General features: G+C 42.9%; 1 protein-coding gene across 1 annotated transcript in view; it reads left to right on the forward strand.

Annotated features, from left to right (window-relative positions):
- The window catches only part of LOC143275962 (aromatic-L-amino-acid decarboxylase-like), a 31,265-nt gene extending 20,782 nt beyond the window's left edge, over positions 1-10,483 (forward strand). Inside the window, exons 6-13 of the mRNA XM_076580317.1 lie at positions 407-550; positions 1,520-1,586; positions 2,754-2,848; positions 4,463-4,530; positions 5,208-5,301; positions 6,249-6,350; positions 6,804-6,905; positions 7,698-10,483. Of these exons, the coding sequence (XP_076436432.1) occupies positions 407-550; positions 1,520-1,586; positions 2,754-2,848; positions 4,463-4,530; positions 5,208-5,301; positions 6,249-6,350; positions 6,804-6,905; positions 7,698-7,898 (873 nt within the window). The 3' untranslated portion in view covers positions 7,899-10,483. The remainder of the gene's footprint in view (positions 1-406; positions 551-1,519; positions 1,587-2,753; positions 2,849-4,462; positions 4,531-5,207; positions 5,302-6,248; positions 6,351-6,803; positions 6,906-7,697) is intronic.
- The last annotated feature ends 7,091 nt before the right edge of the window (positions 10,484-17,574 follow it).

A 17,574-nucleotide genomic window follows, 5' to 3' on the forward strand; every position in this document is an offset into this window, starting at 1 on the left:
TTGTATTATGACAACAACAACAACAACAACAACAATAATAATAATAATAATAATAATGATCACCATCATCATCATCTTCATCAGCATCTTCTTCTTCTTCTTCTTATTGCTGTTGTTGTTGTTGTTGTTGTTGTTAGTATCAGTACTAGTATACCATTCATAATAATGTTCACAATAATCATTATCACCATCATATTCTTCTTCTTCTACTTCTTCTCATTATCATTATTATTGTTGCAATTCTTGTTGTTAGTATTAATATTAGTATATCATTCATGTTCACAATAATCATCATCACCATCATCATCACCATCATCATCATCATCATCACCATCATCATCATCATTATCACCATCACCACCATCATCATCATCACCATCATCATCATCATCATTTCACTCCTCAGGCTCACACAGCAGTGATCAGGGCAGGGATGGTGGGCGGAGTACGCATGCGCACTCTGGAGACTGACCACAAGGGGGCGCTGCGCGGAGCCACTCTGAAGGCGGCCATATTGGAGGATTTGGGCAACGGACTTACTCCTTTCTATGTGACTTTGTTTCTTCGTTCTTAGTCTGTCTGTCGTTTTGTCATCGTCTGAATGTCACTTTATCTCTTCTCTCTCACCCTGTCTGTCTCTCTGTCAGTCTCTTTCCGCCTCTGTCTCTTATGAATGAATGAATGATATGGATACTTACATAGCACCTATCCTCGGTCGGAGGCCAAGCTCTAAGCTCTTTACGAACTCTGTGTCATTTGCACAACAGGCTGTCTACCTGGGAAGAGCCGACTGACGGCAACAAAAGGGTTGTCCCTGGCAAAATTCTGAAGAAAAATCCACTGATATATATGTGTAAGTGTGTGCGTAATTAAAAGCCTGACTGAAGGACACGGTGAAGGAATGCGAACGTCTGAACCTAACTGACAGTCGGCTCCACGCAGGTAGGCAGCCTGTTGTGCAAATGACTGTATTCATAAAGCGCTTAGAATTTGGTCTCTGATCGAAAACGGGCGCTGTACATGTGTCGATTGTTAAGATATTCAAAAGTTGCTGAAGAGGTGGCTGTCATGTTGTCATACTGCAACCCTGACCTACCAAAAATGTCACGGATGACAAAACGGCGGTCTACAGCATCCCGCCCCCCCCCCCCCCCCCCCCCCCCCCGCCCCCCTCAACTCCCACCTCTCCTCCCCCCACTGCCCTCATCTACACATCCACCACGTACATAAGAACTTTCGGAATTCATTTCAAATCCTCTGGACCAATTTTAGTAATGAAAAATGATAAAAACACTTTTGACGTTATTTTACCAATTAGGATGACGAACGAGTTCCCTCCCACAATAATTAGTCCTTTCATCCTGCTCAAAGTATCAAGGGAGACAAATCAATCGAATCTGATGATTGGCAATCCTGTGACCCGTTTTGAGATATCAAGGGAGACAAATAAATCCATGTGTACATTATGTTTGCTATTTCTAGTATCAAGGGAGACAACAGTACATTCATACAATTTCAGCTGTGCGCAACACTCGGCTCCATAGCCACGTGTGCCTTTGACAACTTGAAGGAACTGGGACCTCTCTGTGAGTATGCCATCCATCAGGCCTGCTGTGAGTGTTGGTTGTTTACACAGTGTGTGTTCCAGCTTGTGCCCCCCACCCCCACCCACCCCCCCCCCACCCCCTCGTCCCCCCTTCTGGGAAATCTGTGCAAGAAATATCCTCTTTTCTCTTTTTTTTTTTTTCTCTCCTTTTTTTCGTCTTTCTTTATTGTCTGTTTTTGTTTTATATCGTCCCTGTCCATTTCCATTTCTTTTGTTGTTGTTGTTTGTTTTTTCCCCAGAAAGCCAAAACACTCTTTTCTGCAGTCTATGATGTTCTATATGTTCTGTTCTGTTCTGTTCTGACGATCAGGTAGTGACATTGTAAAGACTGGGACGGGCACTAGCTGTCCACTCTGCAGTAGTAAATATTTGACCACATAACCTATATTTTTTTCATGGCCTTTTAATGTATTTTGTGTGTGTGTGTGGTTCTGAAGCGTTTTACCCTTTCCTTTACGTTTTAGTAAAACATTTATTTATTTATTTATTTATTCATTCATTTACTTATTCATTTATTTTGGTAATCTTGCGGTGACAAATTTATGTGGAAGTGCTGACATCCTAATCTTATTTGCCTTGAAGAGGTTAAGATAATGTTCCATGAACTGGGTAGTTTTGCAGGTTTAGTTTCCCAGACGTTACAGTCTTGTATGCAACAAGGTTGAATGTTAGTTCAGTTGAGCATTCACGATATGGCCCTGTGTGGTCGGTTGGACAGAAAACAACAATGTCAAATTTTCGGAAAATGTGTTTGTAAGTGTGTGTGTTGGTTGGTACTTAATTTAACTCTCTCCATACGAACGGCGAAAGAGACGACGTTAACAGCGTTTCACCCCAATTACCATCATCAAAATATTGCAAGCGGAAGGCTCTTATACTGAAGAGATGAATGTTGACAAAGAATACCACAATTCTGACGACGGAAGCTAAAGGTTGGGTCATTCAGACACCCACTGGACATCCGAGGGGTATGTGTAGAGGAGAAGAGAGGACTGGCCGTACTGAGTGAGTTAACGTCAGTTCACTAAAGTGATTGTGTGTGTGTGTGTGTGTGTGTGTGTGTGTGTGTGTGTGTGTGTGTGTGTGTGTTAATGTTATTTTCATTTTGCGCATGGATCAACCCCTTACACACAAATCTGTCTCTCAGGTGAGGAACACAACATGTGGATGCACGTGGATGCTGCCTATGCCGGAAGTGCCTTCATCTGTCCAGAGTTTCGTCCCTTGTTGGATGGAGTGGAGGTGAGAGCACACGCTTGGTACTGGACGGAGACACTTTTCTTTTTCATTTTCTAGATGAGAGGTTGTCATCATCATGGTGTGTCTTGGGTTGAGTGGCCTGGCGGAGCCCATCCCTCTCCAGGTCGTTGGTCACAGCCGAGGTCACCCAATACCTGGGTGGTCGCCTTGACCCTCACTGCAGAACTCCAGAGAAGAATTCAGGCCCTGGAAATGAGATGCTTCCGCAAGATCCTGAACATTACATACAAAGACCACATCACAAATGAGGAAGTGAAAAGAAGAGTCCAAAACGCCATTGGCCCATTCAAAGACCTGCTAACCACAGTGAAGGAACGCAAGCTCCGCTGGTATGGACACGTCACACGATCAGACGGCCTAGCCAAGACCATCCTGCAGGGTACCGTACAAGGAAGGAGGAAGAGAGGCAGACAGAGAAAGCGGTGGGAGGACAACATCAAAGAGTGGACGGGCCTGCCATTTGCCACAACTCAAAGGGCCGCTGAGGACCGAGGCAGGTGGCGCGAGCTGACCAGGCAGTCATCCATGGTGCCCCAACGACCCACCCACGGGTCAAGGGATAGATGAGAGATGAGAGATGAGAGGTTGCATAAAAAAAAACTAAAAAAAACAACAATGTGAGTGTGTATAAATATGGGTGGGAATTAGTCACTGTGCATAGTCATCCCAGTCTTGAGAAGACCTCGAAATAAGCTTCATCCGCTTTAATACATTCGTGGCATGGACTTTTTGTGCTGCATCATCATCCACGCCTTTTCGGTGGCAGTGCCCCCTGAAGTAAAAACTTTGCAGCGTTTCTGTATAAGTCATTTCAGAGGAGAAGCAATATGAGTTGATATCATGATATCGTTCAAATACACAGTATTCATGAATTACATGTATTATCTTCCTCCCTCCCTTCCTTCCTCCCTCCCTCCCTTCCTTCCTTCCTTCCTCCCTCCCTCCCTCCCTCCCTTGTTCCCTTCCTTCTTTCCTTCCTCCCTCCCTTCCTTCCTTCCTTCCTCCCTCCCTTCCTCCCTCCCTCCCTCCCTTCCTTCCTTCCTTCCTCCCTCCCTTCCTCCCTCCGTCCCTTCCTTCCTTCCTTCCTTCCTCCCTCCCTTCCTTCCTTCCTCCCTCCCTCCCTTGTTCCCTTCCTTCCTTCCGTTTTTACTCCCTCCTTCCCTCCCTTCCTTCCTTCCTTCCTTCCTCCCTCCCTCCCTTGTTCCCTTCCTTCCTTCCTTCCTCCATTCCTTCCTTCCTTCCTCCCTCCCTCCCTTGTTCCCTTCCTTCCTTCCGTTTTTACTCCCTCCTTCCCTCCCTTCCTTCTTCCCTCCGTCCCTCCCTCCCTTCCTCCCTTCTTCCCTCCCTCCCTCCCTTCCTTCCTTCTTCCCTCCGTCCCTCCCTCCCTTCCTTCCTTTTTCCCTCCCTTCTTCCCTTCCTTCTTCCCTTCCTTCCTTCCGTTTTCCCTCCCTCCCTTCCTTCCTTCTTCTTCCCTCCCTCCCTCCCTTCTTTCCTTCCTTCCTTCCTTCCTTCTTCTTCCATCCCTCCCTCCCTCCCTTCCTTCCTTCCATCCTTCCTTCCATCCTTACTGCCTCCGTACCTTTATCTTGTCCACAGTACGCCACGTCGTTCAACCTCAACGCCCAGAAATGGCTCAAAGTGACCTACGAGTGCTCTCCCCTGTGGTAAGTGGACCTGACAGGAGGTGAGGTTTTGTGTGGTGCTCCTGGTCTGTTGGTCTGTCTGTCTGTCTGTCTGTTGGTCTGTCTATCTGCCTGCCTGTCGGTCTGTTAATCTGCCTGTCTGCCTGTCTGTATGTTGGTCTGTTTGTCTGTTTATCGGTTTGTCTGTGTGTCTGTCTGTCGGTCTGTCTGTTTGTCTATTGGTATGTTGGACTGTCTGTCTGTCTGTCTTTCTGTCTGTTGGTCTGTCGGTCTGTCTTTCTGTCTATTGCTGTGTCGGTCTATCTGTCTGTTGTTCCGTCTTTCTGTCTGTCTGTCTGTCTGTTATTCTGTCGGTCTGTGTATCTGTTGATCTGTCTGTCTGTCTGTCTATTGGTCTGTCTGTTGGTTTGTCTCTCTGCCTGTTGGTCTGTCTGTCTGTCTGTTGTATGCCTGTTTGTTGGTCTGTCGGTCTGTTTGTTGGTATGTCTGTTGGTCTGTCTGTCAGTCTGTCTGTCTGTCGGATTGTTGGTTTCTCTGGTTTTACACTCTGTCTGTATGTCTTCTCCTCCCGTTCATCTGTTTGTCTGTCTGCTTATACGACTGTTGGACTTCGTCAGTGTCTCTCTCTCTCATTCTGTGTGTGTGTGTGTGTGTGTGTGTGTGTGTGTGTGTGTGTGTGTGTGTGTGTGTGTGTGCAGGGTGAAGAACACAGAGTATTTACAGAACAACTTTGTGGTGGACACTGAGTGTCTGACGCAGACTATGGGGGGTGACGTCATGCCGGACTTCAGGGTAAGCTGACGTCATACTGTTCGTCATCCCAGCATTGTTACAGGAGAACGTGCCTCTGTCTCTGTCCTATTTTGCGTTGATTCCAAATCAGTATTAAATGCTTTAAACTCATCAAACTGTAGGAACATGTCCAAGGTTATGATAGAAATCAGTCAGTTTGTACGTCTTTGAGTTTGAAAGGAACACATGTTATTTTTTGCTGTGTTCCTTCACACCTTGGTCTTTTCAACAATGAATGTGCTGACAGGGCTGCAAGAAAAAGTGCAAAACACGTACAGGGAACCACAGAACTTTACGTGTGTTTTTCTATACAAGAGGGCGACGGGTTACTATAAGAAGCATCGTGGAGCACGGAAATATACGAGCAAAATAGGAACGTTTGAAGTGATAGTGTAATGTTTTTTTTACAATCAACTGGAAATTATCAATCAATCAATCAAATACGTGAAGTAATTTAACCAGATTAGGCAGATTCATGTATTATTGTACAGGATTAAGCTGAACGCTTTTTGTGACAATGTTCAGCAAAGATGTGAAATGCAGATGTGGAGAACTTACCTCCAGCAAACACGTAGTGCTTTAATGTCAGAGTTTGAAATCGTTTTTACTAATTTTTTTTCTGAACGTTCTTTTGGGTGTATTTTTGATGATTTCAAGGTGTTATCTGTTGTTGCAGAAGGTTTGATGATTGACCAGTCGGACATTTGATTTGGTTGTTTACACACGTTTACACACACACGCACGCACACACACACAACACTCACACACTCACGTACACCCACGCACACCCACCCATCCACACACATACACACACACACACTGACAAACACACACACCAACAAACACAAACACACACACACACACACACACACACACACACACACACACACACACACACACACACACACACACAGTCCGAGTTCAATGAAGCGTGTTGTGTGTGTCAGCACTGGCAGATCTCAGCCACCAGCAAACCGTGTCGAGCCATCAAGGTGTGGTTTGTTCTGCGTCTCTACGGTCTGACGGGACTGCAGAACTACATCCGTCATGTCAGTCGGCACTGTGTGTGTGTGTGTGTGTGTGTGTGTAGGTGTGTGTGTATCTGTCTGTCTGTCTGTCTGTCTGTGGCTGGTGGTGGAGGAGGGGGGCGCGTGTGTTGAAAGGTGTGTATGGGGGCGGGTGGGGTGGGGGTGGGGGGCGCATGTACTCTCATACACTTATGTAGCCTATTTGATTAAAATATCAAAGTGAATTTCTGCCATGATTGTGCCTGTAATTGTATATGATGGGTACATCTTTGTTCCATACCTTTACACCCTGTCACTGCGATGGTGGTCATCATCATCATCATCGTCATCGTCAGTATAGTTATCTTAGCTAGGTTCGAAGCGCTTCACGGTAACAACGAAGCGAATATAAGCACACACACACACACACACACACACACACACACACACACACATTCACACACACACACACCTCCCTCTCCCGCCTTGTTCCAGGACGTGGCCATGGCTCACGAGTTCGAGGCTCTGGTGAGGAGTGACGTCAGATTTGAAATCCCTGCTGACGTCATCATGGGTCTCGTCTGCTTCCGTCTGAAGGTGTGTCAGTGTGTCACATTCGTTATTGTCGTCATTTTTACCCTAGGAGAAAGTGTATGTGTCATTCTCGTTATTGTCGTCCTCTTTCTGCGTCTGTCTGTCTGTCTGTGTGTCTGTTTATCTCTCTCTCTGTTTGTCTGTCTGTCTCTCTTTCTCTCTCCCTCATATGCATGGTAATGATTCTCTGTAAGAAACTTTTTACTTCGTACGAAATTTAACTTGTTGACTAAGTTGTTATAACTCCTTGAAATGAACATTTTGTTTACTCAGTGAAACTCTCTCATTTATCAAACCATGATTTAATCAAAGTGAAGTAAAAATGGGTCTGAGGAACCTGTATATGACCAATGTGTTGTATTGCACTGTGTTGCTGTCCATTGGATTGTATCATATTTTATTGTATTGCACAGTATTGTATTGTACGTGTTGTATTTATTGATTTGATGTCAAAACAGATTTCTGTGTGTGAATTTCGGCCCGCTCTCCCTGGAGGGAGCCTATAGCCTGAATGCAGCGCCATCTTTGTCTGTCTGCAAGCACACTTGATTCACTACCAAAGCGGATTTGTTGCCATGTTTCTTTTATTAGTGCAATGCACGCTGTACACAGGTCCTCGATTTATCGTCTCTTCCAAAAACATTAGTACGCACACCACCGTCCACTGAAGGGTGAAGTAAATCAGGGTCTGTGGGGGAATCGAACCTGGGAAAACTGGCTTCCTTGTCAGGCCCTCTACCACCAGGCCACAGTTCCACCATTCATTGAAGGTGAGTGACCCTTTCTGTCGGCCAGGGCCCCAACGCGCTGACTGAACGTCTGTTGAAGAAGCTTCGTGAGGACCACAAGATCTACCTGCTACCCGCCATGATGAAGGGCGTCTATTTCCTCCGCCTCGCCATTTGTGGGCCTGTCGTCATCAGCTCTGACGTCAAGTACAGTTGGGACGTCATCAGACAGGCTGCTGACGTCATCCTTGGTTCTGCCAAGGAATAGCTTCAAAGTTTCCGTCGTCGTGTGTTGAAAGAAGACAGCACACTGAAGCTGAACAATGATAGAAGTGAATCTTTGCTATTCTGTCCTCCAAGTGTCCCATCCTCATGTTATCTCCCACTGTCTGTTCAAGTTGGTGCTCAAGACATCTCCTTCACAAACACAGAAAGACACCTTGGAATTACTCTTGCCTCAGAACTCTAATAAAACGAGTTTCAATAAAGTGCTAGACCACATTCAAGAGGGCGTGTGACCGCGCCATACAGCCATGTTTTCTTGATTGCACACTGCAAAAAATTACCTGTGCTTATATATTGTTATCAGAAAATGGTTATGTAAATATGGTTACACTGGAATCTTCGAAAAATTGCAAATGAACTTTCCATTTTCATTGAAACACAATGTCAGACACGTTATTCTCGGAAACAGGTATATTTCCTACTTCAGTCCTTTCCAAATGTAGAATGGTAAGTTTCTGATCAGGATTAATTGACGGTGCAGCCGGTAACTGCATAAAGAGCATTGAATTATTCTGGGGTTTTTTTACACTTTCGTGATTCTCAGACATATTTCACCTCAATATGGCTAAACTTCACCAAGGATATTTCAAATGACTGGTTATGATTGTCTTGGGTTTTCTCGGACAATTTATTGCGGGAGTTCTTTTGCAGAAGTATTACAACGTCTAAAGTGATCGTACACGTTCAGTCGTCGAGAAAAGCGGTTGAAGAAAGATCTAAATGCCTGTTTATAAGAATATAAGACTTAACTTTTATTGCTTCTAACAATATCTACTTACAGACAGACACAAACACAGACAAACACACACACACACACACACACACATATATATATATATATATATATATATATACATTCAGACAGACATATAGACAGACAGACAAACACACACATACCTACCTACCTACTTACCTACACACACACACACACACACACACACACACACACATCCCTTAACAGAATTCTATTGCAATAAGTTTAAGAATGTCATTGTTAGCTTTAGTCAGTGTATTTCATAATTTTTGAAAAAAAAGAAGAAGTTTTCTATTGTTTATCAGAATCCTCAAGTTTGATTTAAACACAATGTAATGTTGGTATATTTTTGATGCTGGCTTCGTTTGACATTGCTGGACTGTAGCTATGATTCAACGTGCACATATTGTTATTGTATCACTCACAACCCAGATAGGGGCAAAAGGGTTAAATTCTCTGAGTTCAGAATTTTTTTTCAGAATTTGTTTATTCCCATTAACTCTTTTGAGTCATAGAGAAACAAGGAAACATGACAATAAGAGGGTGACGGCCACAGAGGAAGAGCGAAGGTAATTTAAAAAGAAGAAACAAAAGGGGGGATAATACAAATGAAATAAAAGGCCAAATGTAATCATCAGTGTGGTACAATGCAATAGGAATAGACAAATGCACGGATCACAACTTAGATTTACAATACGGCTCTGTATCTGACTAGCTGAGCCTGAACTGGGAACTGGGGGGTTAGTTGGAGCATAGCAATAACAATGACATTGTGTAACAAAATAAAATACACAATAATCCGCATGTTATTTTAGCACCCACTTGCCAGTAATACTGGGATTGGTTTGATATATACAGGAGAGAAAGACATTAAAAAAAATTAAAAAAAAGATCATGCAATTACAAATGGATATGAGAATTGAATCCGTAATGTAAGGGACATAACTCTTGCCAAACAGTATTCTCCCTTCGATTGGACCACGTCTTCATCTTACTCTGTTCTCTTATTGTTGCTGCTCTTGTTGATGCTCTTGTTCACACTCACCGGTGATGGATTGGAACTATCGTGGTTTAACTTGTTATTGTTGTCGCTGCCGCTCTTGTTGTTGTTGTTGTTATTATTATCTCTTGTTAACACTCACCGGTGATGGATTGGAACTGTCGTTGTTTAACTTGTTATTGTTGTCGCTGCCGCTCTTGTTGTTGTTGTTGTTATTATTATCTCTTGTTCACACTCACCGGTGATGGATTGGAACTGTCGTTGTTTGACTTGTTGTTGTTGTCGCTGCCGCTCTTGTTGTTGTTGTTGTTGTTGTTGTTATCTCTTGTTCACACTCACCGGTGATGGATTGGAACTATCGTTGTTTGACTTGTTGTTATTGTCGCTGCCGCTCTTGTTGTTGCTGTTGTTATTATTATCTCTTGTTCACACTCACCAGTGATGGATTGGAACTATCGGTGTTTGACTTGTTGTTGCTGTTGTCATTGTTGTTGCTGTTGCTGTTGTTATTATTGCTCTTGTTGACACTCACTGGTGATGAATTGGAACTGTCGGTGTTTGACTTGTTGTTGCTGTTGTCATTGTTGTTGCTGTTGCTGTTGTTATTATTGCTCTTGTTCACACTCACTGGTGATGGATTGGAATTATCGTTGTTTGACTTGTTATTGTCAGTCGCTGCCGCTCTTGTTGTTGCTGATGTTATTGCTGTCACTGTTGTCATTGTTTGTTGCTGTTGTTATTGTTGTCGCTGTTGTTATTGTTGTCGCTGTTGTTATTGTTGTCACTGTTGTTATTGTTGCCACTGCTGTTATTGTTGTCGCTGTTGTTATTGTTGTCGCTGTTGTTATTGTTGTCGCTGTTGTTATTGTGATTGTTGTCGCTGTTGTTATTGTTGATGCTGTTGTTATTGTTGTCGCTGTTGTTATTGTGATTGTTGTCGCTGTTGTTATTGTTGATGCTGTTGTTATTGTTGATGCTGTTGTTATTGTTGTCGCTGTTGTTATTGTTGTCGCTGTTGTTATTGTTGTCGCTGTTGTTATTGTGATTGTTGTTGTCGCTGCTGCAGCGCAACTGCTCTTGGTTTTTGTTGTGTTTTATTCATGTTGTTGTCGTTGTTGCTGTTGTTGTCGTTGCTGTTGTTGTTGTCGTTGATGTTGTTGTTGTCGTTGATGTTGTTGTCGTTGCTGTTGATGTTGTTGCCGCTGCTGCTGTTGTTGTCGTTGATGTTGTTGTCGTTGATGTTGTTGTTGTCGTTGATGTTGTCATTGGCGATGTTCCTCCATTGTGTTTTTCTTCATTTTGCTTCCACTCATGTTTCTGCTCTGGCTTCCTTCCAATAAAAAAAAACACCGATCAATCAGTTGTTTGTGCATGCCTGGAGGAAAGCGTGAAACATGGCTAGATTAAAGTTTTGTCCCTTTGTCTAATTGTGATGAACCAGAACTGCTGAACTTGTTTAGTGTTTTCACTTTATTAGAAAAAATGAAACAGTGTGGGAATTTGACTTGGTCATAAAAAATAGAAAAGATAACAAGTAAAGCAAACATTTTTTTTCTTCTGTTCAAAGAAATTATAAAACGAAGTAAACATTGTATATATACGCGTGCATTCTTTTCGACTCGTAATTTTATTCACACAGATTGGTGATGCACTGTGTCTGCAAAAGGCTGTGATGGTCTCCTGTAAACGTTCTCGAATCTGTCTAGGGGTAGGGGTGCGGGTGAGAGGGGAAGTGAATAGGAAATCCTGGGTTGTGTAACAGAAACTTCATCCATCCTGATCCTCTGCCTTCTCCCGGAAGATCCTGTCTGTTGCCACCTCATGCTGGTCTTCCTCCACAGACTGTCTTATGAAGTGTCTGTCTAGAACCTCTGCTGTCACTTCAGTGTTCCTCCACAGACTGTCTTATGAAGTGTCTGTCCAGAACCTCTGCTGTCACTTCAGTGTTCCTCCACAGACTGTCTTAGGAAGTGTCTGTCCAGAACCTCTGCTGTCACTTCAGTGTCCCTCCATAGACTGTCTTATGAAGTGTCTGTCCAGAACCTCTGCTGTCACTTCAGTGTTCCTCCACAGACTGTCTTATGAAGTGTCTGTCCAGAACCTCTGCTGTCACTTCAGTGTTCCTCCACAGACTGTCTTATGAAGTGTCTGTCCAGAACCTCTGCTGTCACTTCAGTGTTCCTCCATAGACTGTCTTATGAAGTGTCTGTCTAGAACCTCTGCTGTCACTTCAGTGTTCCTCCACAGACTGTCTTATGAAGTGTCTGTTCAGAACCTCTGCTGTCACTTCAGTGTTCCTCCACAGACTGTCTTATGAAGTGTCTGTCCAGAACCTCTGCTGTCACTTCAGTGTTCCTCCACAGACTGTCTTATGAAGTGTCTGTCCAGAACCTCTGCTGTCACTTCAGTGTCCCTCCATAGACTGTCTTATGAAGTGTCTGTCCAGAACCTCTGCTGTCACTTCAGTGTTCCTCCATAGACTGTCTTATGAAGTGTCTGTCTAGAACCTCTGCTGTCACTTCAGTGTTCCTCCATAGACTGTCTTACGAAGTGTCTGTCCAGAACCTCTGCTGTCACTTCAGTGTTCCTCCATAGACTGTCTTATGAAGTGTCTGTCCAGAACCTCTGGTGTCCAGTTACTGTCGAAACAGACAGGGATATTCAAACTTCATACTTTTTTTTAATATCCCGGCTGATGCTTTGCAGCGACCATCACAAATATAAAGAAGGGTGTTTTTTGTTTGTTTGTTTATGGTTTTTGTTGTTGTTGTTGTTGTTTTTGCACACACTTACATAAGAAAATGAACAGCCGGCGAAATGTAGAGAAACAACAGCAACTGTCAGGCTGCGTTCAATGCCTGTCAGTCACACAGTGTATGAACTAATAATTGCTGAATGGTGAAACACAAAACTGCCATTTTTGGACCCAGTTCCTCATTTCTACCATACACACACAGTGACCGTCACGCACACTGTTGTGAAAACATCAGGCCTAGAGAGGGGGAAAATACCAGGCTGTTTTGAAAGAACACCTGTCGTTCTGTGGCAAAGCTGGAAACAGCCACTGAAGCATGATCAGGTGGTGGTAATCTTTAACTAAAACCTCACAAATTTCCACACACAGAGACTTACCTGGAAGATACGCCACCTGACTTCTTCACTCCATCCGTAAGGAAGGGAAAAAAAAGAAACACCAGCAAAAGAGGTAGTGAAGAAAAAATTCAGTTTCGATTTTACAAGGAGGCGTTGCTGCGTTCGGATAAATCTATGATAGACAACACCACATCTGCTTAGTCAGGCCTTGGGTGCATGCATATCTATGAGAGAGAGAGAGAGAGAGAGAGAGAGAGAGAGAGAGAGAGCGAGCGAGAGCGAGAGAGAGAGAGCACTGGATGTTTCTGAAGATCAGAAAAGAATGGTTTCCAGACGATATTCTTGGCGTGTTATCTAATGCCGATGTTAAAATCACAAAACAATGGAAGTGATGACGACAATGAAGAAACAGCTAGTACTCAGGTAGAACTAGCTGGTAGCGTCAATGAAGCTGAGTGATTCGGAGTGATTTTGGTGAACATTGAGGCACATCTTTTCAGTCGTGGACAAAAGAAGTGCTTGGAATCTTCAAAACATTTAACAGAAATGCTTCCATCAGAATTCTTTCCTGTCCCGAGATTTTTCTTTATGGATTCTGAGGTGAGGGATGTGCTGAATTGTGAACACGTTGATATTCCTGTCCTTTCTTCCCGTTGACAAAAACAAAACAAAACAAAAACAACAACAACAACAACAAAACCCCCCAAAAAACTCGTCAGCTCTAGCACCCCTCAACTTTTCATCAGTCTCAGGGAGTTCCAAAGGGGTGCACACCAATGTGGTATTTTACGGTATTTATGACATCATGAGGGAGAAATTGTGTATGTACCTGACTGTCACAATTCTTTCTTTTTTTTAATGAACCTTTTTTTATGATTTTTTTAAAACATCAGAACATAAATAACGACAAAGCTAAACAACACCATTTCCTACTACTAGATCTCCATACACATACATACATACATTATAACAAGCAAACTTATAGACCTGACCGCCACAATGTTGGTGTGGGAGGTATTTCACTGCTGACGATTTAATAAAGAGCGGTGAACGGGGCTCCAGCATGAGGTCATTAAAGCTTGGAGGGGAAGGGGGATAGAGGTGTGGGAGAGTGGCGGTGTGAAGGGTGGGGGAGGTATCAGGATATAAAAAGGCACACCTGAATCTCGATCCGCTGCCTTGCCCAGCCTACCACACCAGGTGAGTTCGGTGTCGTTTGCTTGTTGCTGCTGATGACAGTGCTCCGTTTTGTGTGCACACTTTTTCACTCCGCTCTCCCGCTCTCTCAGTTCACGTGGTCCTTCACTTTACCTGTTTTGATGACGGTATGTGGCACACGTGGCATGTCCGTGTGTTCAGTGACAGTATGTGGTACACGTGGCATGTCCGTGTGTTCACTGAGAGTGTGTGGCACAAGTGGCATGTCCGTGTGTTCACTGACAGTATGTGGCACAACACATGGCATGTCCGTGTGTTCATTGATAGTATGTGGCACACGTGGCATGTCCGTGTGTTCACTGACAGAATGTGGCACAACACATGACATGTCCGTGTGTTCACTGACAGTATGTGGTACACATGGCATGTCCGTGTGTTCACTGACAGTATGTGGCACAACACATGACATGTCCGTGTGTTCACTGACAGTATGTGGTACACATGACATGTCCGTGTGTTCATTGTGTCTTGTTCATTATTCAGTCAACTGTAGAGCCAGGACAGGGCTGACAACGCATTCAGAACCAAAATAGCCTCAATTGTACACTGGAAACCATCATGGACAACATTTAGTTGATTGTGTCTTTCAACAAACGCATACGATCTTTCTGACCAGAGTGAAGACCAAAATAATATTGGATCAGAGGAAGAATCCAACTAATCACTTGCTCTTTCTGACCCAAACTGAAACCCCTAAACATTTGATCTGTTGAAATATTCAGCTAACCATTGCACACTTTCTAACCCAACGTGAAAACCCAAAACACTTGAGGCATATGAATGTAGCCAAGCACTCAGCTGGCTGCAGATACTGCTTCATGCACGAGCTGAATAGCAGACGCCTTTTTCGCAACAAACACGCCGGTCTTAAGGACTCGTGCAGAATGCGGTGCCACTCGAATTGTAATTGCAAAGCCCCTTTTAAACAACTGCTCTGAAACATCTATTAAATCAAGTCTCTGTATCGTTCGCTGAAATATTATATTTGTTGTGCTTACACACACACTTTAATCAATTAGAAGCATACTTGATTTTATTTAGTTTAATCGTTCGCCAGGGTAAGGATTTCAACTGACGCTAAGCTTACGCCATTTTGTCCTTCTCGTCACACATAATGCTGCAGTTACAGTTCTGTATGTGACTGCTGTTGGAAACTAAAACCGCACCATTATAGTGTTTTGATCAAAATAGATCAGGTATTTAGAAGATACAAAGTCGATTTTCACTGGTGACACTTAACGACAATCACTCCACAGATGGTTTATTCATATAGGCCACAGCCCCTTTGAAGGGGGATATCCAATAAAATCCTGAAGTCATGCATTCAAAAGTCTTCATGATGTAACATACACACTCCTTTTGAGTGCTTTATACAGATAAATAGCGAACTCGTTGACAGTCTTCTCATTTGTTGATGACATCAATATGATCAGTCTAAACAGGCAAGGTTATTGACAATATTTAACTGGAATCAACTGTTCTCCAAGATCTCGTAGTACTGGGCAACACAGCACAAAGTGAACTTCGTCTTCTTTAGATCGTTGACACATTGGACAAATCAAATTTTGGGCACATGATTTTCGATACCGATATTAATGGGTGAATATTTCAGTAACACCCAATCTATACCTTGTCAAAGTATTTTTCAGATGTCTATCAAGTCTCATTGATATATAAACTGACATATTATAAGGTATATGACAAAACATTCGATACAAATCAAATCTGTCGTTAATCTGAATATGGGAATCCAAATTTCCCGGCCACAATCAATTAATCTTCCACGAAATACATGAATAAATTCACTGATATCTCCGACACCACACGAAACCAAAAAATCATACTCACAGAGTTTCATTTTCACGTAAGACACTCAATTTCTCTTACCTCTGTCATCTGAATCTGATAGCATTCTGTAGACTTTATGGGGTAATCTGTTATCTTCCATCTGAGTTATTTTCAGCCAATATTGAATGCATTTAACAGTGAAAGTCAAAAAGATAGGATATCTGGCTGTTTCACCATACACTAAATCATTATATAGGTGTTTGCAATGTCAGTCCGAACAATTTCTTTAAAGCATACAAGTGTTGTTGTTGTGGGTTTTTTTGTTTTTTGTTTTTTCACAATATACAGTGGCAGAATTGAGACCCCATATTTCAGCTCCATATTGTACCATAGGTGGAATCTGTGAATCAAACAAAGCTACAGAATCGTTGTTTAACAATTATGATTTCTTCATTATACATAATAATGCATTTTAGCTTGCTAGCGAGATCTTTACAAGGAAAGGAAAAAATCAAACGTGTCGAGAAATATAAACCTAAGTATTTATATAAGCTTACATTGACAACAGGCATTGAATCTCCATTGTAAATCCACCTTTCTCGTGATGCAAGTTATCCTCCCTTCCTGAATTCAATTATATTCAATTCAATTATATTGCTTTTTGAAAATCAACCTTTAATTGTAGAGAAAAAAAAGCTATTTGTAAAGTATTTAATTCTGTAATCCAGTTACAGTTTCGGACATAAAAAACATATCTTTCCCAATGAAAAAAGAGAAAAAAGGGGGTACAATCATCCCCTTGTTTTGCCCAAATGTGTATTTAATTAATAATTTGCCCCACAAACATATCTTTTTTCAAAGAGCTGACCCCCCCATACCCTCCCCCCTTTCCCCCCTTCTTTGACAAGTGCGGGAGGGAGGGTTTTTTGCACCAAATGTGCAGTTAATCAATACATGTCCCAAAAATCATTTTCAAGAGTGAAACCCATACCCCCCTCCTTCCCCACCTTCTTTGACTGGCAGGGGGCAAGTTATCGTGAAAAAACATTTAACCTAATAAACTTCTTTTTCCTCCTTCTCTCTCTCTCTCGTGTGTTTGTTTGTGTGTGTGTTGTGTGTGTTGTGTGTGTGTGTGTGTGTGTGTGTGTGTGTGTGTGCGGTTAGGGGGGGTGTTAGGGGTGGGTGTAAATAAAGTGCTGTCGTGAACTTGCTTGTATGATTTTGTTTTTTGAATGTAGCTTTTCTTTTTTTTTTTGGTTCAGTCTTTGTCACGTTGTGTGTGTGTGTGTGTGTGTGTGTGTGTGTGTGTGTGTGTGTGTGTGTGTGTGTGTGTGTGTGTGTGTACTGGACTTGGATATGGGCTGAGATGTTGTGTTGGGTGAGTGACGAGCCTGTGGATGCACAATTAATTTCTGTTATGTTATACATTTAAAACAACGAACGTACATGTTTAAGCGGACTTACTCACAATGGAAGGCATTTACCGTTTTGATTTTTCGATTCATGTGTTTGCATGCCCGGTTTTACAAAATCGAGTCTGCGCTCGCGCAAGTGTGCGTGTGTGTGTGTCGGGGGGGCGGGGGGGGGGAGGAGATGTGGGAGGGGGTGTGGGGGGGTGGGATGGGGTGTGTGTGTGTGCTCAACATTGTAATGGGTCAGAAGGCCTTCTACAATAAAACATTTCTGAGTTCTGAGTTCTGAGTTCAGCAGCAATAAGAGAACAAGAGTAAGATGAAGACGTGGTCCAATCGAACGGAGAATACTGCAGATATATGATAATGCCTCTTTTTTTTTGGCAAGTGTTAC

Source organism: Babylonia areolata, chromosome 31 (genome assembly GCF_041734735.1).
Source record: "Babylonia areolata isolate BAREFJ2019XMU chromosome 31, ASM4173473v1, whole genome shotgun sequence".
Taxonomy (NCBI): Eukaryota; Metazoa; Mollusca; class Gastropoda; order Neogastropoda; family Buccinidae; genus Babylonia; species Babylonia areolata.